The following is a 24,621-nucleotide window of genomic DNA, read 5'->3' as shown; positions in this document are numbered from 1 at the left end:
ATGAAGGCAAGGACTCCCCAACAACCACTCTGATTAAAAGTGGTGGAGATGGAGTGAGAGAAATAGTATTGGTGCCTTCTGCTTTGCTTTTCAAAACCTCTATGGCATTAATCTTTGCTATACCCAAGGAATAAGAGATGTAGAAATTGAGAGTGATAACAAATGCCTTGTTGACATTTTTGCTTGGTTAGCTTGCTTGTCCTTGGCAGCTCACCTACATTTTGTGAGAAATCAAGAAGAGTACAAATATGAAGCTTTCTTTTCATCATACTCTAAGGCTGTGTTCAGTTTCAAGGAAATAGGGAAAGGAAAGGAAAGGTAGGAAAACCTTTACAAACCTTGTATGGATTTCCCTCACTTTCCTTTCTTTCCCCCACTTTTTCCTTCAAACCAAACTTAGCCTAAGAGAAGGAAATGGGTATTCAGACTTCATGACTAATAAGAGCATAGATGAGGAGAGTTTTCAGATTTTTTACTCCATGAATAGTGTTCCATGTGGTCTACAGCAACCGTTTTGTGAAGATGATAGACTTTCTGTTTTATACTTAGTCTGTGTTTGGTCTGTATAGAATTCCCTAATACCTTCCCCTTCTTTCCTTTACCTTTTCTTTCAAACCAAACACAGCCTTAGGTTAATGGTTTTTACCTTTTCTATCATTGGTTTGGTTGGTTATTTTTAAGCCTGGTATGGGGTTGGGTTGAGATGCTGAGGAAGAGACGAAGAGTGCTTCCATGTATGCGTCTGGGGTAAAGTAGATTACGTCCTCCCTGTTCTATAGTATCTTCTTTTGATAATAGTTAATAAAATTTAAGGTAACCATCCCTCCACCTAATTAAAGTTAGGGTTTAATATATCAACATCTATTAGCAGAGCCCCATTGTCGGTGGATGCATGTTGAATCACCTTAATACTTTGAGCAATGGAACTGATAGCTTTTAGCCATTAACATAGTTCCAGACCAGGAGGATTGATCAATAGTAATGTGCCTCTCTAAATTGCCCATAGCCATATATTGTGGCACCTGAACCATCTCGTATGCATAGGTTTCTTACATCTTTTGCGATCAGACAATAGTATGGTAGTATTTCTAAGAAAGATAGGAAAATAGAATAATTATAATCAAGGAAGTGATTAAATTTGGTCTTACCTCCCTAGTGTGACAAGAAAGATGCTAAGTGAAAAAGGAATCAACACTGAATAAGATTTCTGTTTAGAAAAAGCTAATTATGGAGATGAAACTCACCGGTTAGACTGTTGTGTAGTTCAGTTCCAAAGTTTTTCTGTTTTTTTTTTTTTATTTGAAAGTAGTTCCATAGTGATTTTTTTAAGCCCCGAAAATTTACTCAGTGGAGGAGTGGCCCATAGATTTTATTAATATTGAACAAAAGAAACCTAAGAGGGGGGGACGTAAAAACCTTACCCCTCAGAAGATCTATACAAAGGACCACCGGCTCATATCATAACAAAGGCTGTCCGGCGGAACCTAAAAGTTAACAAACTCTAAGAAAAGGAAGACCGCAACCATCTGGTCTAATAAGATCTTGAGCGTGTGAAGGTATACTATCCAAGCTATCATTTGCAAAATCCTTTGTACCAGGTTGTCTGTGCAACTGTGCAAAAACAAAATAGTATCATATAACAAGGTCTAGTAAGAATAACTAAAAAAGAAAATGAGTGAAGGAAAATGGGAGAAAAAAGAATATTATTATACAACAAGCACTAATTTCTTTTTGTTCATAATCCTATACATCCACTAATTACTTTGAGGATTAGGTTCAAGACCCAGTTGCTTCCTTGTCTTCCCTACAAATAAATCCCTTGACTTAATCAAGCCAGGCATTCGCCCTATCGCTGTTATGAAGGGGAGTTGTGCAACAGCATCTCTCCTCCCCAGTGAAACAATTGCAATTGATGAACCTGGTTTATAAGTTGCCATCTTGCTTTCATCGCCTTCAGTCATCAACATCTTCAAGTTCCTGGCAGCAAGTAAAGCATGCCTCTGAGCCAAGTACCCCTGTTTGATTTCCTGTATTTTTCATCTATCAGTAATGATATGGATTTATTAATATTAGAATTACCAAGAAATATGAGAAATGAAATATTCTAGAATATTTCCATCTTAGACTACAGATGGTAATTGTCATTTATGTTTCTAATAAATGCAAAGACTTGATGTGCAGGCAACTTTTTACCTGTAATAAAGTTCATAGCTTTTCTAACGACTTGTAATACTTGTGGGTTAGCCTTATAATTGGATTTATTCATATAACACTGTAATTTCTACTTTTTTGTTCATCTCTTCATTATATTATTTGCAACTGTTAGAAATAAAGAAATAGTAGGCAGCAGCTTAGTTTTGTAATATTTACTTGAGTCACTTAAAGGGCACTCTAGTAAATTTATTTGTAATTAGATTTTTTAATAAATAGAAGTCAGCTGCAAGTAGGAGATGTGATTTTTCTCCCTATTGACTCTCTCCTCTCATCTCTGTTCTAATGTTTCTTATTTCTTCTGCTGTTTCAATTATTGTTCTTATATTTTATTCATTGGTATCAGAGCAATAGTTTAGGCAATCATTTTTTCACTTAGTTCTCCTTTTCTCTTATTAGACCTGCAATCTCACAAATCTGAATCCACTCTTCAACATAAGCCTTCAGGTCTGTGAATTTGTGCCTGTTGGTCTACTTATGGCTATCAGCTATGACTACTTAAGTTTTTGTGGTTGTGTTGTTGTGTGGTTGTAGTGTAATTCCCTCTAATTGGCAGTTCAAAGAGGGACAGGGTGGTTGGTTGTAGCAGAAGATTTGTGAAGGTTTTCTGGTGCATACAACTAATTGATTGGAGTTATGGTGAATAGTACCACACAGTTAGAAGAATGATGACTGGAACTGTTGAAGTGGAATGCTAGTGCTGGTTGATGGTTGTAACCAGACATGGAACGCTATTAGGTTAAGGATAGCATGATATAAAAAACAAGAAGTTTCAGTTGGAAGAAGAGAAGAAGAGTGAAGAAAACAAGGGTTTTCAACAGGGAGAGATTCAATTGTATCTACCTAGCTGTAGACCCATCTTTTATATAACTTCTTAACCGAAGAGAAAATTACATTTATGCCCCAGCTTAAGTAACACTTACAAAGGATTAAGGATAATAATAAATGTAAAAGACTATTCTACCCTTACAAAAAATACTTTGACACTCCCCCTCAAGTTGGAACATATATATCATAGAGTTCCAGTTTGTTACAAATATAATCCATCCTAGTGTGCCTTAAGCCTTTGGTGAACAGATCAACTACATGGTTTGAAATGTCCCTAAATTTTCTAATATTTCCATGACATATTTCCATTTCAATGGGTAGTGATGAAATTTTACTGGAACTGACATATTCCCCAGTGAACAATACTAGCACTATGTGGAAGTTTTGTGAACTTACAATTCGAGTAGGGGCAGTCTAAAATTTATTTCTAATTAGTTTCTTATATATAAAGAAGTTAGCTGCAGGTGGGAGAAGTGTCTTTTCTCTCAACCAATTCTCTCTTCTCATGTTGTTCCTTCTTCTAATACTCCGTCATTTCTTTTGTTGTGCTCAGTTATTGGTCTGATATTTTATTACAGCATGCATATCCCTGCTAATAAAAAAATGCTTCATGTACTTCTTTTGTCCTACAAATTATCAATTGAGCTTTTGTTAAGTGCCACTCCATGAACCTTACAATTAAAAAAAAAATTGATGATATTGACTATCTATATTCGGTAAGTATATGACTCCTTTTCAAAGGTACAGACACAAACAGTATAATAATACTTTATTCAACTCAACAGAGCCTTGTCCCCAATTATATGGGTTTAGCTACATGACTCCTGTAATAATAAAAATATAAGTATAGCAGAGGACATAAGTATTGATGTCCCCTTGCATAATTCTTTGCCATTATTTATATCCAAACAATTCCTTAATTACATAAAGTGAAAAGTGAAAAAAATTCTGGACATTGCTTTGGCATGGATAGAAGTAGGATTATGTGTAGATGGATGGAATATGCATGTTAGACATTTCAGACGGGTGAGTATTTGGCCCTATATGGTGCATAACATAAATATGTAAGTATTGGTTACCTTTCAAGAAAGAAAAAGATAAACCAAACACTAAGACTTGGGATGTGATGAAGGGGAATTTGGCCCAACCTCGCAATCACCCGACACGTGGCAAAAACAAGCAACTCAGGACAGTAGAGCGCCCGAAGCGAGCACCGAAAGCAAGTCCAAGCTCACTACTGAGCCCGAACTCCACCAGACCGCTCTAAAAGGAGCCCGAGCTCCCTACGGGGAGTCCGAGCTCCCTATTAAGAACCCGAGCTCCCTACTGAGAACCCGAGCTCCCTACTGAGAACCCGAGCTCCCTGCAAGGAGCACGAACTATATTGGGCCCCAAGCCTCACAAAGCTGTGACCCGAGCTGGCCCATGGCAGCTCGGAACACTCCCCAAACCGAACTCAAGACATCTCGCTCGCCACTCCAACACTTCGCTTCCGAAACACCAGGCTGACCAAACGTACCTGACACCAAGGACGTCCGTATCCAAGGGCGACGCACCTGACTGATTTGGGATCTGACGCCTGACAGCCGCACTTCAAACGGCCTCCTGCTACCGCCACTTGCCACCGTCGTTACTAGCCGCAGAGACGGCTCCGAAAAAAGGAGTAGTGGCGGTTCTGTCCGGCCAGAGGAAATGACATCCGAACTGGTAGGAGTTCAGAAGTAATTATGCCCGATCTGACGGAGGCCTGGAAGTGAGTGCGCGAGGTGGTTATAAAAGGCTCCTACCCCCCAGGAACGAGGTATGCTAACTTTTGCGCTATCTGGTCTATCTTGCCTTTGAAAGACTCTAACTTGAGCTTCGGAGCCCTTACGCCGGGTTCTCCCCGGAGCTTCTCTTCTCCCTCCGTTTTAGGTCCCTGCCACCCAGTTCAGAGGCAAGATCGTTGACAGCTATGATCGGTCGGATTGTGCATCATCAGGATGTATTCAGTTAAAATGGCTTTTCTACTAGAGTAACTAATCAACAGGACAATAGTTCACTGTTCATCTCAAAGAAATCTAAAGGGTGTGATATTTTAATCCTACAAAACGTGCATTTTCTTGTTAATTTGGATACAAATATTCATACCAAGTATGTTAAAAATGACGTGGACAATATTTATCTCAATTACAGTTACAGGTTTACACCCTATCAAGTCATCTTTGGAAACCAAGTAAAATGGACAATACAAATTTCACTCACCAAAATGCCAGTAATATCTCCAATCGCAAAGATGTTCTTCCGGCCTTTCACTCTTAAGTATTCATCAACCATCAATTTTCCAATAGTATTCAAGCTACCGTTCAGAATGGTTTTCTTCAGCCAAGATGAACTTGTGGATCTACCAATACACAGGAAGTGGCAATCAGCATCAATGGTTTTTCCATTGGACAATTGATATACCTGTTTTCCATCTGATTCGGTGTTGAAGGTAACTGATTCCTCCAATATCACTTCAACATTCTTTGAAGTCAACCATTTTAGTGTCTTGGTAGAAGCTCTTGGTCCAATGAATTGTAACAACCTTGAACCACTGTGGACCAGAGTCACCTTCTTATCAGGGAAATCTGTAGCAATCTCTCCAGCAAGTTCAACTCCAGTAGGGCCCCCTCCAATAATTAAAATGGAATTGGCAGCTTGTATTTTTTTATTCTCTGCAATTCAAAGAGACTAGAGTAATATAAAATATTGAGTAACTCCTTTAGGAAAAGCATCATTTTTTAAACTAAATAAGTAAAGAGTTGGTGTTCTCAAATGGGGCCAAGAAACTACAAACTCAGAATTGACCAGTCCAACCTCAAAAGAATGATACTGCCTAATGTTCAAGTCATGGTTTTTATTATATGTTTAATATATATCCAAGGTATCTAAGTTAGCACTATTCATTTTAATTGGAGATGAGAGGGAGATGGTTTTATTGGTATTTTGCAGACTATGGAGAACTCAATGAAGATCAACAATGTACATTCAAATCCTCAAAACAGTTGGTTATTCCCTCATAGATCTAGACAACCAAAAGTAATGCAGAAAGCCACCATATATTGATTTCAAGGAGAAGAAAATAATTATTATTCCAAACAAACAGGAATCTAGTTTGTGGTTCTTTGTTACCAATATATGGGTGACATGTAATAGTCAGTCTTGTTTGATGATCGAGAGGACATAAACAAAGCCAGATTCAATAAAAAATGCAACAATCACTAAAAATAAAAATAGATGATATAGGTCACATGGATAAAATAGGCTTACTAAATGACATAAGCACCCCTAGATTCTGAATCCATAAGGAAGCACTCATTTCAATTTCAAATATGAAATTATGTGCATCTACAAAATTAAAGGTTCATTTGTGAATAACCAACCATGCTGTGCCACTGAGACTTGGGATCCAAATATTCCTCAACCCAGTTTCTTAAATAAACTATGAACATGGTGCACTCAAAAAAGTGTTCTCATTTACCATGCCTGACCAAATCATCCAACCAAACCATATCTGAAATTTGCCTTAAAGCAGTGACTTCGGTGAGTCAAAGTCAAGTTATCTAATCATGGATTTTAGTAATTAATACTGCCTCAGATTAGATAAATAGGGCAAATATTGCACCAGTTTGGTAATACTAGCATTGGATATTCAACAAAACAAATTGTTTCCCATAAGCCAGCCAAATAATACAAATAAACAGATGGTAACTACCATCTAAATTAGTCTACTTACCTCAAGCAGATTTGTCAATTTTATAGCTATTATGTTCATTAGCAACAAAGAGTTGAAAGTTTAATTTTTAATTTTCAATTTTGAACCCACTGATATGCGTACATACCTGAATTATGCTCTTCGAGCCTCTCCATTTTGGTTTTGGGAACAGGGTCGTCATGTCCAGTAGCTATAACAAGATAATCATATGTAATTGGGCTACCCTCCTCAGTCAATACTTCAGTTTCTGTGATGTTAATAGCACGAGATATAATGACACGTCCATTTGTAAGGTACTCACTGTGGTTGATCACTGATCTCTCTGCAATCAACGGCTCCACCATTGCTCTCAAGTTTGTCCATGGGATCTCAAAATACTCCTTCCTATGTTGTTTTTCATTTTTGATTAAGCACCCAAAAACAGCATAAAATATAAGCTTTTTATTTGAAGGATAAAAGGAAATTTCATTAACCAATTATAAAGATGGTGTATACAACATTAAAGGCATTATATTAAGGCAATTCTAAACTGAAGTGGCAACCAATAAAGGTGGGGGAAAGGGGAATCTAACCATTTACATCCTAGTTCTAGACCATCCACAAGAACAAACTTCAATTAGATGGAGACTGTCTTTTACATGTCACAGGATGGAAAAAGAAATTAACAGAATGACCCTAACCTTCTAATTGCTGTGACTTATTACTGTATGCTATTATTTTTCTCCATCCTCTAAATAAGAGTAATCAGTATGATATTTCAGCTTTATCAAATAAGTATGAAATCCGGTTAAGGGTCCATCTAAGAAATGCTCTAGGTATTAGGTAGTCTGGGCTAATATGAATTTCCACCAACTAGAGTGACTGGTCGAGCAGTCAGTCAAAAGATCTCAGTTAAGACCAAAAAATAAAATAGAAAAGAAAATAGGAAAAGAATGATAGAATAAAAGTAGGGATGCAAACGGATTGATCGGATTCGAATCAGGGTATATCCAAATCCGATCTGGTGAACTGTCATCGGATCTCGCAAATATTTATTCGGATTCGAATCCGATAAGGGTGTAGGATATCCGAATATTATCCAATCCGATTTAATTTTTTAAAAATTAATATATTATTAAAATAAAAAGGAAATATACCAATTTAAATCAAGAAAAACAAAAAATAAAACATTTTTTCAACTATTTTCATCATATATATACACATGTTTTTATAAATAAATAAATAATATAAACAATTTACAAAAAAGCAATATAGATAACATATTTATAAATAAATAAATGACTATATTATATTATCAGAACGGATAGAGGTGATCTGAATCCGATCCGATCCAAAAATCCGAAATGAGGATATCTGAATCCGACAAAATAGGATCGGACATTGGATCAGATCATGATCCAATCCATTTGCACCCCTAAATAAAAGTAAAGAAGAGAGGAGAGAATGGGAGAAAATGGAGCAGAAAAGAATAGGACTACCACCTCAAACAATTGTATTTATATGAGGATCTTATAAAAGATGTACAATGACCAAAATACCGTGCCACCCTAATAAAATAATAAATTATAAAAACAGCAACATAAAAACAATATAAAACAGAATATATGGACAGAATAAATGATAATAAATTGCATCTCTACACTCCCCCACCCCTCAAGTTGGGAATAGATATTTGTCATTGCCAACTTGCATAAATCTGTCTCTACCTTGACTTTAGCTGCTTTGATAAAAATGTCAGCCAACTACATGCCAAATGCAACATATGAAAAACAAACCTCCTGATATGCAACCCTCTCCCAGATAAAGTGCCACTCCGCCTTAATGTGTTTTGTTCTATCATTCTGAATTGAATTGCGTGCAATGTTAATGGCAGCCCGATTATCACAATACAATATTAATAACATATCATAACTAATCCTCAAGCAAATATCTCAACCATAGCACTTCTCGCAACCCATGAGCTAGAGTTATAAAGTGGGTCATGCTGCCCGCAAGCTAGTACAGTTTGGCATGGCTCGAGCCGTGTTGGGCCTGGGGTTTTGAGGCCTACGAATTGGCATGGCACACCTCTAAAATAGGACCATGCTAGCATGACCCATGGCTCAACATCACGAAGCTAAAACACATGCCAGCCCACCAAAATAATATAGTTGTTTGGACCCCCTTGCCATCCCGCCAAAATATTATAGCCGTTGGGACACCCCCCCAAATGACTATATTCTACTTTTTGGGTGTTTTTTTACAGAAATACCCCCAACAGCTATTAACAGCTAGTTTGGGGGGTATTTATGTATTTTGCCTTGGGCAAAAAATGACAAATGCCCCCCAACAGCTACTTTAGGGGGCATCTTAATAAAGTGATAATTAACTTAATGAAATACCAAAATACCCCTCCCAATAACTATAAAACGATTGGTTTTAAGGGTATTTTAGTTAATTAAATTATTTCCACTCCTATAAATACCCTTACCCTCCCTCATTCTCATGATACCAATTCTCATACTCTCATATACTCGCATACTCTCTCATACACTCTCATACTCTCTTAGTCTCTTGCTCCTTAGTCCCTAATTCTCAACTTTGTTCAAGTTTCAACAAGGATAGAGCTTACTCAAGTGTCTCAAGTTATCAATTTGGGAGGCTCAGAAGCTTCATTAATTGAAATTAAGTTGGGATACCGGACCAGCAGACTCTGTAAGTGGTAATTAACTTCATTTTTAGGGCTTTAATATTTTAAATTTTTTAAATTTTAAAAACATGGATGATATTTTAACTTCATTCTCAAAATTACCACTCGGTAAGTGGTAATTAACTTCATTCTCAAAATTACCACTCGGTAAGTGGTAATTAACTTCATTCTCAAAATCCCTTTCACTACAACATGGATGATATCCAGTCACAGTACGATAGCACACCGATGTATGTGTCAGTGGTAATGCTATTGAACAAGCCACTCCTACTACTACTACTAGGGGTGGCAAGAAAAGGATAAGTGATGTTTGGGATATGTAGAATATAGAAAAGGTTGAGGGAAAGGGAAAAAGAGCAGTTTACATGAAATGTAGAAGTGATTTTAGTCATAGTAGTACCAGCCATTTGGCCAAACACATGGCCAATCATTTAAGAAAAAATAATAATGAAAACCAAACACAAATTGAGAATGGGTTTTTTGGTAAATTTCAATATTCACAAGAAAAATGAGGCAAGAACTAGAAAAAAATTCTACGACCATCAATGATTCCACAATTTAAAAAAGTTTCTAGAAATACTATAAGAGCATATGCTTTGAAGATATTTATTTTCATATAAACAAGATTTAATTTCTACTTTATCAACTGTTTTTTTTTATAATTGAAAGAAATTTATTAATCAGCAATTATAAATAGAGAATGTCCCCATGGAGAGGCACGAGATACAACCTCTCCAAGCTAGTTAAGTACAACTTTCCAATATACTATAACAAGTTACAATGTAGCACAAAAAAGATCCTCCCTGGAAACCCCCTGTTTGGCCAAAGAATCAGCCATTATTAGCTGACATGCTTACCCATTTTACCTCAACTCTCATATTACTAGTTAACCACTTTACTTTTTTGATGAGGTCTTTGTAGCCCCAAATGGTAGCATCCGGGTTTAGAAGCCACCTTGTTACCACTTGAAAGTCCCCTTCAACTAGGCGATGTTCCACCCCAAGCTGGTTAGTGATCTGAATTCCTTGTACTGCAGCTAGTATTTCTACCCTTGTAGAGTCCCCCACTCCCACTGGCCCTAAGAATAAGGAGATGATGTTGCTGTCCTTATTCCTCAAGACACCCCCTATACCTGAAGGCCCAGGGTTACCTTGGCTGTTTCCATCAAAATTTAACTTGATGACACCTTCTGGAGGCGGATCCCATTCTAACAAACTTCTATTCTTCTTTGTAGAAGTATTAGCTATTACTAACCAATTCTTCCACAAGTCATCAAAAGAGAAATCAGCAAATATATCCAAGATTTTTAGCCAATGTATTGCTCTTGTTAGAATACAGTCCTTCACTTCATCTAAGCTTCTTTCCTTCTCTAAGAAGACTCTTGCATTCCTTTCCTCCCAGAAAGTCCATAAGGTGGCTGCCCTGATACATTTCCACATGAACTTGCCTCTTCTAGTGTGGTATACAAAAAAAGATGGGTTAAATAACAAACTCAAATCAGATGGCGGGGACCACCTACCTCCAAATAAACTAAAGCTCCAACTCCATAAGGGTGTAGCAAATGAACAGGAGATCAGCAAATGGAAACAGTCCTCATTCTGGGCCTTACACAAGGAACACCAGTTCGGGGAGAGACAAAGAAAGGGTCTCTTTTTCTGCAAGTTTTCCAAAGTATTGGTTTTCCCATAGTAGACTTCCCAACAGAATACATCAATTTTTGGAGGAATAGGTCACGCCCAAACTTCTTTGAAGGGGAACCCTTGGGAAATGGGGTTGGAACTGAGGGATTTTAGAAAAGAAGAACAAGGTACCTTTTGGAAGAGGAGTCCAAACTCTTTGATTAGAAGATGTGGGGTCCAAACAAACTGACTCAAGTAAGTGAAGTAGCTCAGTGACACAAATCAACTCACCATCCCTTAATCCCCTACGAAATTCAAAATCCCAATTTAAAGACATGGGAGTAAACGGGTTCGGGAGAAAATTTGCAATTGGCTCATTTTGTGAAGGGAGAGAGAGTAAAGCGAGGGGAATCGATCTTTAAGGGGTTGAATACCCACCCAAACATCCTCCCATAACCGAATAGAATCACCAGAACAAGCATCATACCTAATAAACTTGAGGAAGCAAGGGAGAATACCATGTATAGCCTTCCAAGGTGTTGTAAGGGTAGCTCGACAAAATATGGATCAAAGGAAGACTCAGTCTAAAAATAAGAGAACAGAAGATGGCCACAATTCTTGCGGAAGGCTCAAAGATGATTGACTGGGTGAAAGAGTTTGTCTTTGATGTAGCAACTAAAGGGAAACAGATAAAATGGAAAGAAAACGTCTCAAAGACAGGTAGGAGCTATGTGATGGAGAACAAGAGGAATGCAAAAGGTGCATTCATATCTCTTACTGAATATTTCTCTAAAGGAAGGAAGCAAATGGTTTGTTTCCCTCAAGAGAAGAATGGTCAAGGATGGATAGGGGTAGCTGGTATACTAACAAATTTCCTAAATAGAAGGGAGTTGGAGAAAAAAGAGTTGTTGGAAATTAATGAAAGTGGACAAAGACCAAAAGTTAGCATCCAGATCCTGTGTAAGGAAGAGGAACCAAAAAAGAACTTTTTGGCTATGGCAAACAATAGGAGGGATTCTTCCTTGTAACAGATGAGACAACAGGAAAATGGGAAAAAGCCTTGAGCACGATTGGGTGTGAAGACATGACTGCATACGCCCAGTCCCATATGCATGAAATACAAGACTTTTTCATTCCTTTCTTTTCTAACATGCAAAGCTGTTATCTAGATATCCAATTCATCCTCCGTATAAAGTTTGTTGATTCCTCATTATGAGATTTCTAGTTTGTTGATTCCTCATTCATTGTCAAACATTGAACTTCTGCAATGGTAATTCCATGGAGGACTTAGGTTAATTGTAACTCTTATTTGCTGGAGGGGATGGAGTTCGTGCAGGCAGGTCAGTGGAGGAGATCCTTGAAGATAGAAGCAAAAAATCTCCTGTTCGAAGAGATGAGAATCAAGGGGAAGGTAAGCTTGAAGGTAAGGGAAGCGAAAAAGGGTACAATATTGCTGGAAGGATTAGAAGTGATCGAGTGGCTAAGAAAGTTCATAGTTGGAGCCTGTTCAAAAGGTAAGCAGATAAACTGGCAGGATTTTAGTACATTAGAAGGGAGAAGATATGTTGTTGAATGTAAGAGGAATAGAAAGGGGTTCTTCATAGCTTTGACTGAATTTTTTTGGTAAGGGACAGAGGCAACTGGTGTGTCTACCAGCAGGAAAACAGAACCAAGGCTGGGGGGAAGTAGATTGGTTGCTCAAAGAGTTCTTAGCTCAAAGAGTAGCAAATGAGAAAAAAGCCTCCATAAGGGAGGAGAAGGCTTATCTCAGTAACAGCAGGGTACAACAAGGGCCAGTGGTCATGGCAAAAACAAAAGGCCATTGCAGAATGGTGGGAGGTCTAGAGAGAGAGGAGGGTAGCTGACTTACTGGCAACCAGGTTGAAGTTGAAGAGTGTTTTCATAGTAACCCCCTTCGATAACTGTAAAGCCATCCTAGATCCATTAGAGAATGATTTGGAAGTATTAGCTATCAATGTTCAGGCTGAGTTCGGATCATTCACAGTCTTCAAATGGAATCCAACATCCAACTCCAAGGATTTTTTTGTTGAAGATGGTGTGGTGGTGCGTGTAATAGGCTTGCCATTCCATCTATGGAAACAAGAAATAGCAGAGTCTATAGCTGTGTTGTGTGGAGGAATCTTGAAAGGTGCTTTCTGGGGCGATCTCTATTCAGTAGCAATCCTGCTAAGTGGTGTGAAGCCAGAAGAAATTCCACGAAAGGTAGAGGTACGAACAGAGGGGAGCTTTGTCTCTGTGTGGTTAGCTTCCTCCATTGAAGCAGGGCTGTGGAAGGAGGCTCGGTTGGTAGGAGGGGAGAAGGAGGAAGAAGAAGCACTACGTGGACTTGTGAGATTGGGTAATTCAAATGGGAAGGGATGTTTCACTAAAAAGGGCCAACATATTCTGGGAAGCCAAAAAGCCTTGGGGCAGTTGGAAGGTCAAACCTGGAGAAAGCAAGAAGAGGTTATGACAAATGGCAGATCCTTTGCGCAGGTGGTGTCAGGGGAAAAAGACAAAAAGCTTCTAGTGTCGAAAGGGAGAAGGCTGAACCAGCAATCTCAGACAGGGAAGGTTGCTGGTTCGACCATTAAAACAGGGGGGGTGTGACTCTTTAAGTGGTCACGTGGGACGAAAAGAAGGGCCCAATCGAGTGGATCCCTATTATGGTGGGCCGGAGAAGGCTCTTCAAGTAAAGGACCTAAAGTTGGGCTCCTATAGTCTTGAGCCCAAGGCCCATTATAAGACAGATGGGCCGAGGGACATGTTAAGTAAGCACGTGACTGGGAGAAGGGATGAGCTGATAGACGAGAGAAAGCGTCTATCTTCTTCAACCCCGAACCCTTCCTCTCGACCGAACAGTTCAGGTGCAAAAAAGTCTCAAGACTCGCAGTCTCGAGGCTCTCTATAGTGGGTCCCATCCAACCTGGCGAACCGTCTCTCACCAGATAGGCGCAACCCGAGATACATGAAGCCTAGTGATGAGAACAGAACAGGGTTTGAAGATTGGTTGAGTGAACAAAACAGCAATGACGATTCTGATAGAGGCGAAACGCTAAGTCTGGGAAGTTTGTCTCCGAAAAGCAACAATGATCTTCTTGAAACAGAAAGTTTTCATACAGAGTTGTTTTTAGAGGAAGAGACTGAAGAGGCAGGTGGCGGGAAGACTAGGAATGGTGAAGAAATTGGTTCTGAAGCTGTGAAAACTCCTCCTCCCTTCGTCGAGGGAGCTGACCCTGAGTCTAATGAATTACAGGATGTTGGTGGAGAGGGACAAGAATCGGCCGTGAGGATGGATGCGGGTATTCCAGTGTCGGAAACACAAAAAAAGGTTTTCCAAGTGGGTAGGTCGTTAGGAAGTGACTCTTTCACCATGTCTACTTCCCAACCTTGTCCAAAAAGGGGAAAGGCTTTAAAACCATGTGCCGCCTGTCAGCAAGTCATTTTCAGTGATTCTAGTCCTACCCCCGTTCTATCAGGTATGGGTGTCAATTATGTTTTAGGTACTGACTTGTTTGCTATGCCTGTAACAGATATCCCAGCTTCCCATCCAGGAGGTTCTGATACAAGAGAGAGGGTGATAGTGAAGGAGGAGAGAGGGTGTTGGAAGGAAGTAGTAAGGGGGAGGCGGATAGAATTTGGGAGTTGATCTGTACAATGATGGAGGAACAAAATAAAAAGGAAGGACTCGTAGAAAGATGTTGTAGCAAAAATAAGTGTGAGAAGGGTAAAATTCTTTCTCAAACATTGGCTGGAAAGGATGGAGAAATTGGGAAGGGGGGGGGGAAAGAGGAACAAATAAGAAAAAAAGATCTGAAGTGGAAAGGCTAATCTCAGACATTGAGGGGGATTTAGAATTCAGTGGTAGAGGGGATAGGAGGAAGGGCCTAAAATGAGGAGAATATGGCCTCTTATTGGGTTCCTTTGTTTATTTTGTATCGATGAAAATTATTAGCTGGAATGTAAGAGGGTTAGGGAGTGCAAGGAAGAGAAGGGCGATCAAAGACCTACTTCGAAGGGAAAAACCTGATATTGTGCTGTTACAAGAATCCAAACTGATGGAATTAGATGGGAGATGGGTGAGGAGTTTTTGGAGGTTTAGAGGTTTAGGTTGGAGCTCGTCTCCTTCTTGGGGAGCCTCGGGGGGGATTGTAACACTATGGAGGGAGGATGTGGTGGAAGTAGTGGAAGAATTGATAGGCATATTCTCAGTTTCCATTAAGTGCAAGAATGTAGAAAATGGGTGTGTATGGGTCTTAACCAATGTTTATGGCCCTAATTCCTATAGAGAGAGGAATGAGATGTGGGAGGAATTATATGCAATCAAGGGGCTATGGGATGGTCCTTGGTGCCTGGGCGGGGATTTTAACGTCATTAGATTCTCTGATGAAACCAGTAATCCCCAACAATTACACTTGGTCCAACCTTCAGGAAACCCCGTTGTGCTCAAAGTTGGATAGATTCCTTTTTAACCTTGCCTGGAAGAATAGTTTGGAAAACTTGGTTGCTAGGGCATTACCCAGGGTCACCTCCGATCACTGTCCTATCCAAATAGGAACCGAGTCTTTTCCTATAGGACCCAAACCTTTTAGATTCAAAAATATGTGGCTTACCCATCCAGATTTTGTGAAAAAAGTGAAGGAGTGGTGGGGTGAGGAGGAGAGGGGGGTAAGATGGAAGGGGATCAAGTTCCACAAGAAATTAAAAAGGTTGAGAGCCAAAATAAAAGAGTGGAATAGAGATCGGTTTGGTAGAATTGAGGAGCAAAAATTGGGCTTAATCTCTCGAATAGAGAATTTGGATGTAAAGGAATCTCACAATGGGTTGACCGAGGAGGATAGAGTGTTAAGGAGACAATTAAAAAAGGAGTTGGAAGAAGTGTTATTGAGGGAAGAAATCAGTTGGAGACAAAAATCTAGACACAAGTGGATTAAGGAAGGCGATGGGAACACTAGATTCTTCCATGATTTGGCAAATGGGAGACGAAGAAAGAATTTTGTGACCAAGCTAGAGATAGAAGAGGAGGTGATTACCAACCAGGATGACATAGCCAGAAAATTTGTGGACCACTTCAAATCGATTTATAGAAGGCCTTTGAGTGAGAGAACAGTCATGGAAAGAATGGATTGGCCAAGAATTGATGAAGAAGTGGCAAGGTGGCTGGAAAGGGATTTCGAGGAAGAAGAGATTAAGAAAGCTGTCTTCCTAATGGATAGATCCAAGGCTCCGGGTCCAGATGGCTTTACAATGGGTTTTTATCAAGACTGTTGGGAGGTGTTGAAAGAGGATATAGCTGAAGTCTTTAAGGAATTTGCAGACAATCACACTATAAGCCCTGGAATTAATGCCACCTTTTTGGCCTTGATACCTAAGAAGAATGATGCCAACCACCCAAAAGATTATAGGCCTATAAGTCTGGTGACAAGTATCTATAAAATTCTGGCTAAAGTGCTCTCATTGAGGATCAAAACAGTCCTCCCTACCATCATTAGTGAAACTCAGGGGGCTTTCATTCAAGGGCGACAAATAACAGATCAGATCTTAATTGTGAATGAATATGTGGAGGAAATGAAAAGGTCTAGTAGGAAAGGATTCATTTGTAAATTGGATCTTGAAAAGGCCTATGATTTGGTGGACTGAGAGTTTCTATTAGAGGTTATGCGAAATGGTGGATTTGGGGACAAGTGGTGTAGTTGGATCTTTGGGTGTATCAGTACTTGTCACTACTCTATTCTGGTAAATGGTATGGTGAGGGACTTTTTTCCAGCTTGTAGGGGTGTCAGGCAAGGGGATCCACTTTCATCATTCCTTTTTACCTTAGTAGCTGATGTGATTAGTAGGATCATTGCTAAGGCTGACAGCGAAAATGCCATTAGGGGTTGGAGAATAGGGAGACACCAAGTCCCCGTCACCCACCTTCAGTTTGCAGACGACCTAATGATTTTTTGTGAAGGAGGTCTTAGTGAAAAGGTAGCAAACCTAAAGGAGCTAATAAAGGGATTTGAAAGTGTCTCTAATTTGAGAATAAATCTGGAAAAGAGTTGCGTAGCAGGTATAAATTTGGAGGTAGGGGAGGTCGAGGCTATTGCGGAGTGTCTTGAGTGTTCCACCTCTGATTGGCCTATGTCATATTTAGGGCTTCCTTTAGGGGCAAATCCTAGGGAGAGTAGATTTTGGACCCCAGTGTTAGAAAAATTTGAGAAGAGATTAGTCTCATGGAAGAGGAACTATATCTCTTTAGGAAGAAGAATTACCCTAATAAGAGATACCTTGGCTAACTTACCTACCTATTATTTGTCTGTCTTTAGGATACCAGTTAGGGAAGCTAGGAAGTTGGAGAAGTTGATGAGAGGCTTCTTATGGGAGCCGAGACAAGAGAAAAATAATCACTTGGTTAATTGGGAAATTGTGTGCAGAAGTAAAGAAGAGAGGGGTTTGGGAATTGGGAGGGTAACTAGAAAGAATCAAGCTCTGTTAGGGAAATGGTTGTGGAGATGGCCTTTGGAAAGAGAGAGATTGTGGCATGAGGTGGTAGGAAGCATTCATGGGAGGTCAGAGAATGGATGGGATGCTGGTGTATCGAGGCAAGCTAACCTAGCAGCACCTTGGAAGGCTATTCACAACACCCTTCCTCAATTCCTCAATTTTATCAAGTATGAAGCTTGTTCTGGCAACTCTATCCTTTTTTGGGAGGATATTTGGGTAGGAGACTCACCGTTAAAGGATTTGTTCCCTTCGCTTTTTTCTATTTCTTTGTACAAAAAAGAGGTGGTTTCAAAATTTGTCTCACCCTTGGGAACACCCTTAGATCCTACTTAGGATTTTGGTTTTCGTAGAGGACTTAGGGATGCTGAAATTGAGTCTCTTTCTATTTTGCTTGGGTGTCTTAATCAGGTTTGTTGGATCCTTCCAAGCCAGATAAGAGGGTTTGGACTCCTAGACCCAATGGAACCTTCACTTGTGCTTCTTTTTTCAAGTCCATCTCTCAACTTTCTACTCACCAACCCTTTCCGTCAAAAGAAATTTGGTGTAGGCCAGTTCCCCCAAAAATTATGGCTTTTTGTTGGGAATTTTCCATGGGAAAGTAAACACTTTAGACAACCTACAAAAGAGAAGATCCTTTCTCTGTATTTCTCCTAATTGGTGTATCCTCTGTAGAGCTCACGGTGAGGATTGTTACCATCTATTAGTATCTTGTCCCTTTTCTGCAGACCTTTGGGTTTGGCTACTTTCGTTGTTTGGGGGTAGTTGGAGTCTACCAGCAGAAGTTCACATGCTCTTCAACCATTCTACCTTTTATTAGCCTACAAAAATAGGGAGAATTATGTAGAGATGTGTTCGTGCTGCCTTGACTTGGACTCTTTGGGAAGAAAGGAATCTCAGAATTTTTCAAGATAAGGAAAGGAACAGCCAAGATTTGAAAGACTGTGTGTTAAACAGGGCAATACATTGGCTGAAGACCTTGGAAATCTTTCATCAATTCTCCTTTAATGACATTTGGAGAAATTGGTCAACAGTAGCAAGGTGTTCATCTTTAAAGGCCAAATCAATTACAAGCTGGTCTCCTCCACCCGAAGGTTCAATTAAGTTGAACTTTGATGGAAGCAGCATGGGTAATCCAGGATTATCCGGAGTGGGAGGTGCTTTGAGAAATGAGAAGGGAGAGATTTTGTTGCTCTACTCAGGTCCTTTGGGAATTGGGAATTCCATCAGGGCAGAACTTTTAGCTGCTGTACAAGGGGTCTAATTTGCAAACCAGTTGGGGGTACAACACCTAATAATCGAGGGGGATTCCAAAGTGGTGATGGGTTGGTTGAAAAATTCTGAAGAGGCTATGTGGCGATACAAGAATGAAATGAAGAAATTTAGTTGGTTGACAAGGAATATGTTGGTCACTGTACAGTGGGTGGGGAGATCAGCAAATACCTTGTCAAATGTGTTAGCTAAGCAAGGGGTAAATAGGGAAGAATTATTTTGGGCTCAGTTGTGATTCTTGTTTTTCTTTCCTAGTTTACTTGTAAGTTTCAAGGAGGGGCTGCAGCTCGCGCCTCTCACTGGGATGATGTATGAACTCACTCTAATTTGCTTCTGAATCAATAAACTAATTATTATTCATCAAAAAACAGGAAAATGGGAAAGAATGCTAGTGGTTGATGCTGGAGGGTTGGTGAGTGGTGACAGATTGGTGGAAAGTTGCAGAACTATTGAAGTTCAAACTAGAGCTAAGGAGCACCTTTATTTTAATTCCGTTCAATCTTGCTAAGGCAGTTCTAGACCCTCTTGAAAACCAGGTAAATGTTAAAGCTTTATGTAAAGATGCTCTAGGGACTTTCTCAGTCTTTAAATGGTCTTCATCTTCAAATTCAAAAGTATTCTCAGTGGAAGATAATATTAGTGTTCGAGTGATTGGGTTGCCATTCCATCTCTGGAATCAAGAGATAGCAAACTCAATTGCTTTGCTGTGTGGAGCAGCTAGAGCTCGCCTTGATGGTGTATTTTGGGGAGACCTGCAAAGTGCAGCCATTCTACTGGGTAGAGTAAAACCAGAAGATATACCGAGGAAGGTGACCGTAGCTGTGGATGGATTGTTTTTACCAGTTTGATTACTGTCCTCCATTGAAGCTACCCTTTGGAGAGAGGCCAGGAAAGAGGAAGATGAAAAGGTGGAGGAAATGGAGTTACGTGGCAGATTGGAGTTGGTTAAAAAGAAGAAACAGGGAAATTTCACCAAAATGGAAACACAACCTTTTTGCAGCCCAAAAGATTTGGTCGGGAGATTAATAGGAGACGTGTGATACAAGGCAAGGGTAATGACAACTAGCAGGACCTTTGCTCAGGTAGTTGCTTGTGGACCAAGCAAAATATTTTGAATGGCTTGAGTGAGGGGAAGGGCCCGGTGACAATACAGATTGAACCACAAATTGGGGGAGGTAAACCATCAGGTCAGGCTGGGGTCTTGTTAGAAGCAAGAAACTTTATGGCGGCTGACCCAGCAGGTCCAAATTCAAATTCAGCTTCTAATCCTGGGCCCAGTAGGCCCAAATCTAAGTCAAGTGGGCCAAAATCAATTGACCCAGGAATTAAGTTGGCGTGTGAGGACTTAAAGGAGCACATGACAGGGGGAGAACCTCAGGTAGACAGCAAACAAGGTCTACCATCATCTTCCTCGAGCTCATCCTTTCGCTCAAACAGTTCTGCAAAGGTGTCCAGCTCCTTATAATGGATCCCATTGAAGAAGCTGGTTCGATCAGCATAGGATCGCCATAATCCGAGGTGTGTGAAGTGCAGTGAGTTACATGACTTAGTTTTGGACAGGCTGACAGATGGCGAAGAGTTTTCTGAGTCGGATTCAAAATCTGGAGAAACCATCAGTCTGGGAAGTATTGACCTCCAAAAACCAAAAAATATCTTGCAGGAGGGAAGCATAAACACTGAACATTTATTTCCAGAGGAGGAAATGGATCCGCAAGATTTTGGCAATGACAAACAACAGAGAAATCTGAGTCTCAACAGCGGCGAACAAACATCTTCCAATCCAGGATTTCCGTACAAAAAAACAGATGGTGTTGGAAACACTTGAAGAGGTCCAACAGATTACATTTCCGCCAATAAACAAGTCTACTCCATTTGCACAGCCTATTCAAGACATCGGGCCAGAGAGACAAGAACAAGATCTCACGCCTTACCTAAGGATTCACGTAGAGGGAAAGACTAGTGAGGCATCTTTGACTATAGGGGGTGAAAAAGTCTTGGTTGAACCTAGTTCACCTCCACAGCTGAGTCAAGAACAAGGAATGGGACTGGTCTTGCCTTCAAGAGTTGATACCCAACATCTGGTCCCATTGCAATCACCTCTGCTACCTTCAGGTAAGCCTGTCCATTTGTTTTTAGATACTAATCTGGGTTTTGTGCCTGTAACAGATATCCTGGAATCTCAACCAGACCAGACCAACCAAGTGGCAGCAAGGGAGTGATGAATGTTAGTGTTGGAAGTCGAACTGAAAAGGGGGATTGTTTAGTAGAAAGAAAACAGGAGGAACTGGAATAAATTTGGGAGCAGATTTGTACACTATTGGACGAATATAAACAGAAAGAGGAAATGATAGAGACCCCAAAAAAACCTAAATCAGATACAAGTCCAACAGATTGGGGAAGGAAACAAGAAATAAAGGGCTGTCTAGGAAGTTAATGGGTAATAAAGATAGGAAAAAGAAGAAGAAATCTGAAGTAGAGAGACTAATTTTGGACATTGAAGGAAATATCAAATTCATTGGAAGAGGGGAAAGGAAAAAGGCTTCTGTAGAGATGGCCCATAGGCTGTTATTCTATGTTATATTTATATTCTTGTCTGTAATGGGCCTTATTCTGGGGCCATCCTCTTCTATACTGTGTTTTTGTAGTTTCTTGCCCAACCAAGGGCCTCTCTTGTAATTTCTGTAGAGTTCAGTTTTGAACCTCTCATCCTCTAACTCTCCTTGCCGCCAGCTCTCTCTCTTCATCTTCACCAACCTTCTCATCTGTTTGCCTTTTCTGGTTTTCATCTAATCTTACACAGTCCCATACTTCGAAGGGCTGTTTTTCAACTGCTTCTAAATGAGGGGAAGATAGTGTTTGGAGGGCTTAAATCATGAAGGCTAATGAAGATAATCAGTTGGAATGTGAGGGGTTTGGGCAATGCTAGAAAAATGAGACTGAAACTGAATAAGGAGTTGCTTAGGAGAGAAAGACCTGATATTGTAATGCTACAGGAGACCAAAAATAGCTGAACTGGATAGGAGGTGGGTCAGAGAGATTTGGAAAGTAAGAGGGGTGAGATGGTGTTCAGCTCCCTCATGGGGAGCTTCGGGGGGAATAATAACTTTGTGGAGAGAGAATTTCGTAGAACCAATAGAGGAGCTGATAGGAAACTTCACTGTATCCCTAAAATTAAGGATGGTGGAAGATGGTTTTATATGGGTGCTAACAAATGTGTATGGGCCAAATAATTACAAAGAGGAATGATTTATAGCAGGAGCTTCATGGCATTCAAGGTTTATGGGAAGGCCTGTTATGGACGCATTCCTCGGAAAGACGTACCACCGCCGCCGGCAGCAACAGGAACCTGACCCACCACCAGATTAGAATCATCTTGCTTGTTCTTATCTTATTCTATCCCTCTTATCTTATCTTGTTAGTAAGTTATCAGATTAGGATTAGTTTATCTTGTTATCAGATTAGGATTAGTTTATCTTGTTATCAGATTATGATTAGTTTATCTTATTATCAGATTAGGATTAGCTTATCTTTAGCATGATAGAATTGGAAGTCTCCCTATTCAGCAAGGAGACTCCCTAAGATTAGGACTCTTGTAATCTCCTATTTAAGGAGACACCATTATTGAATGAGGATATCGAATGTTCAGTTTTCCAAGTTAAGGAAGAGAGCAAGGAGAGTTCGGGTGGTCTCTTGGACAAATCACCCACTAGGTAATCAAAATAGGGTCTGTGCGCAAGGGAAAGGGCAAGGGAAGACCAGAGGTTCCTCCCGTGGACCGACCCGTGACGCGATCCTACGCCTGGGCCCATAACAAAGCCCTTGGTGTTTGGGGTTCACAACTGAGTCAAAAGTCAAATAATCTCAGACAGGCCATCACGACTAGCATGAGGAAGTTCAATGACTTCATTAATTTTTATGAATTATGAGAGCTTCCTTTACTACAAGTTATCTTCACTTGGTCCAACTTCCAAGAAAACCCAACTTGTTCGAAGCTTGATAGATTTCTTTTTAATGAGGGTTGGGAGAGCCATTGGAGAGGATTTGTGGCTAAGGCCTTACCTAGGATTACCTCTGATCATTGCCCCATATAAATAAGACAAGAACCTCTTGGAAATGGACCTAGACCATTCAGGTTTGAGAATATGTGGTTAACACATCCGGATTTCTTGTCTAAGGTTAAGGAGTGGTGGAGTGAAGAGATGAGGGGAGTGAAATGGAATGGGGATAGATTCCACAAAAAATTAAAAAGGTTGCAAAATCTTACCGTTTTTTAAAGAAAATCATTAAGTCATATACAAGGATACTAGTTCATTGTTTGGTTTATGGACACGCAGAAATGAACAAGTATTCTGCCATAAGAAGCAAACTCTTTGGTCCCTTTCCTTGTTATTAACAAGGGGAGTTCGGGAAGTCATGAATCCAATGAAAAATTAAGAACTGAAAGAGGATATATTGCATAAACCAGCCCCATAAATGTTTCCCCTAAGACAGAAAGATTAAAATAAATCTTCATGCTGCGGTTAAAAAACACAGGTGACCCTGCTATAGCCTTTGCAAGGAACTTCACTTGAAAACCGTTGGTGGGCAGACAGTTAATAGTAAAGCAACCATCCTGGTCGCAGAGACATGGGCAATGAGAGAAAGTATCCTTCTAACCAATAAAATACAAAGTGAAGCAATGGTGATTGAAGGGGACTCTAATGTAGTCATTGATCCCATTACCAAGCACATTGAAGCATGGTGGCAGATTAATTCCCAATCAGGCATTCGCTAATAGCCTAATACTCGCTGAAGAAGCGTTGCATTTATAAAACAAAAGAAATATAGTAAATGGTTTCTACTTTCTAGATTCAAAAAAATGAAATAAAAACTTATCATTTTGGGTCCTACTTACTTTCACAGATAAAGTGGGACGGAGGGAGAGAAAGAACTCACGGGTCGACGAGAGTTACATCGGCATCGAATTGTATGGTCTTAGCGAGGAGGGCCCCGGCAACGCCCCCTCCAATGATCACCACCCTCTTTCGATCGGAGACTTCAGAGTCGGAGGTTGATTGTTCCATGACGGAAATGGAAGACAATGAACCACGGCTGATCCGTTTCTGTTCAAAATCCCAAAATAATGGTAGGATCTAAAGAACCAGGAGCGTCGTCAACAATAAAGTGAAGGTCTGGCACTAGGGGTTGATCATGGACCGGGCCGGGCTTAGCATATCGAGTCGGATATGGCATGTCCGAATTTGATTTATTAACATTCGAGTCCGAATCGGATGATATCTACGAGCCGATTCGAATCGAATTCGGATTATAATGGGATATAAGATTAGCTAAAAATGACTTTAATAATATCTTTTATGAATAAAAATGAATCGAAAGTTACTTGTATAAAACTTGAACATATGACAATTTAGTGAAAAATATTAAGGCCTAAATAGAATCGAATCAGATTATATCGAATCGAATACAATATATCCATATATTTGATCCAATTCTAAATAAATCGAATTCGCATCAGGCTTAACAGGATAAAATTCGGATTTGAAATTAGATAACCAGATGCCGTATGCAGCCCTACTTATCATGCCTCAAATATTAGTCCGTTTGGTTTTGTATTGGAAGTGATATAAATTGATTGGTTTGATTCAGCCGCGGTGGTTGAGCACCTGTGTGTGTGGCGTATTAAATACAGCTTTTAACAAATTGGAATTAGCTGAACGTGATGGCTGTTCAATAGGCTGTAGAATTAATAATGAGTTTCAACACCAGCCCGTTGAACAGCCATC

The 24,621-nt window shown here is 39.9% G+C and overlaps 1 protein-coding gene across 2 annotated transcripts; it reads right to left on the bottom strand.

Moving 5' to 3' along the window:
- Positions 1–1,320: 1,320 nt before the first annotated feature.
- LOC104590118 (uncharacterized) lies at positions 1,321–23,984 on the bottom strand. 2 transcript variants are annotated; one of them, XM_010248657.3, is made up of 5 exons: positions 23,774–23,984; positions 6,903–7,159; positions 5,284–5,735; positions 1,763–2,027; positions 1,321–1,611 (listed from the first exon to the last, which is right to left on the bottom strand). In XM_010248657.3, the coding sequence occupies exons 1-5, from the start codon at positions 23,899–23,901 to the stop codon at positions 1,574–1,576; spliced, it is 1,140 nt and encodes a 379-aa protein (XP_010246959.1). In that variant the 5' UTR covers positions 23,902–23,984; the 3' UTR covers positions 1,321–1,573. The 2 variants fall into 2 exon arrangements, with proteins under 2 accessions (XP_010246959.1, XP_010246965.1); XM_010248663.2 differs by having other exon boundaries at positions 23,733–23,843.
- Between the last annotated feature and the right edge of the window lie 637 nt (positions 23,985–24,621).

Source organism: Nelumbo nucifera, chromosome 6, assembly GCF_055504915.1.
Source record: "Nelumbo nucifera cultivar China Antique chromosome 6, China Antique-T2T, whole genome shotgun sequence".
In the NCBI taxonomy this organism is placed as follows: Eukaryota; Viridiplantae; Streptophyta; class Magnoliopsida; order Proteales; family Nelumbonaceae; genus Nelumbo; species Nelumbo nucifera.
Note: the sequence above shows the minus strand (reverse complement) of the source record. Positions and strands in the feature narration are given on the sequence as shown.

Bases quoted from the DNA above. Each gene is read 5' to 3' on its own strand.
- LOC104590118 (XM_010248657.3), bottom strand. From the start codon at position 23,901: ATGGAACAATCAACCTCCGACTCTGAAGTCTCCGATCGAAAGAGGGTG. The intron at 7,160-23,773 runs GTGAGTTCTTTC...AAAACAACATAG, and splicing joins GATGTAACTCTCGTCGACCC to GAAGGAGTATTTTGAGATCC. The intron at 1,612-1,762 runs GTAATTAGTGGA...GTTTTTGCACAG, and splicing joins TCTTGAACCTAATCCTCAAA to TTGCACAGACAACCTGGTAC.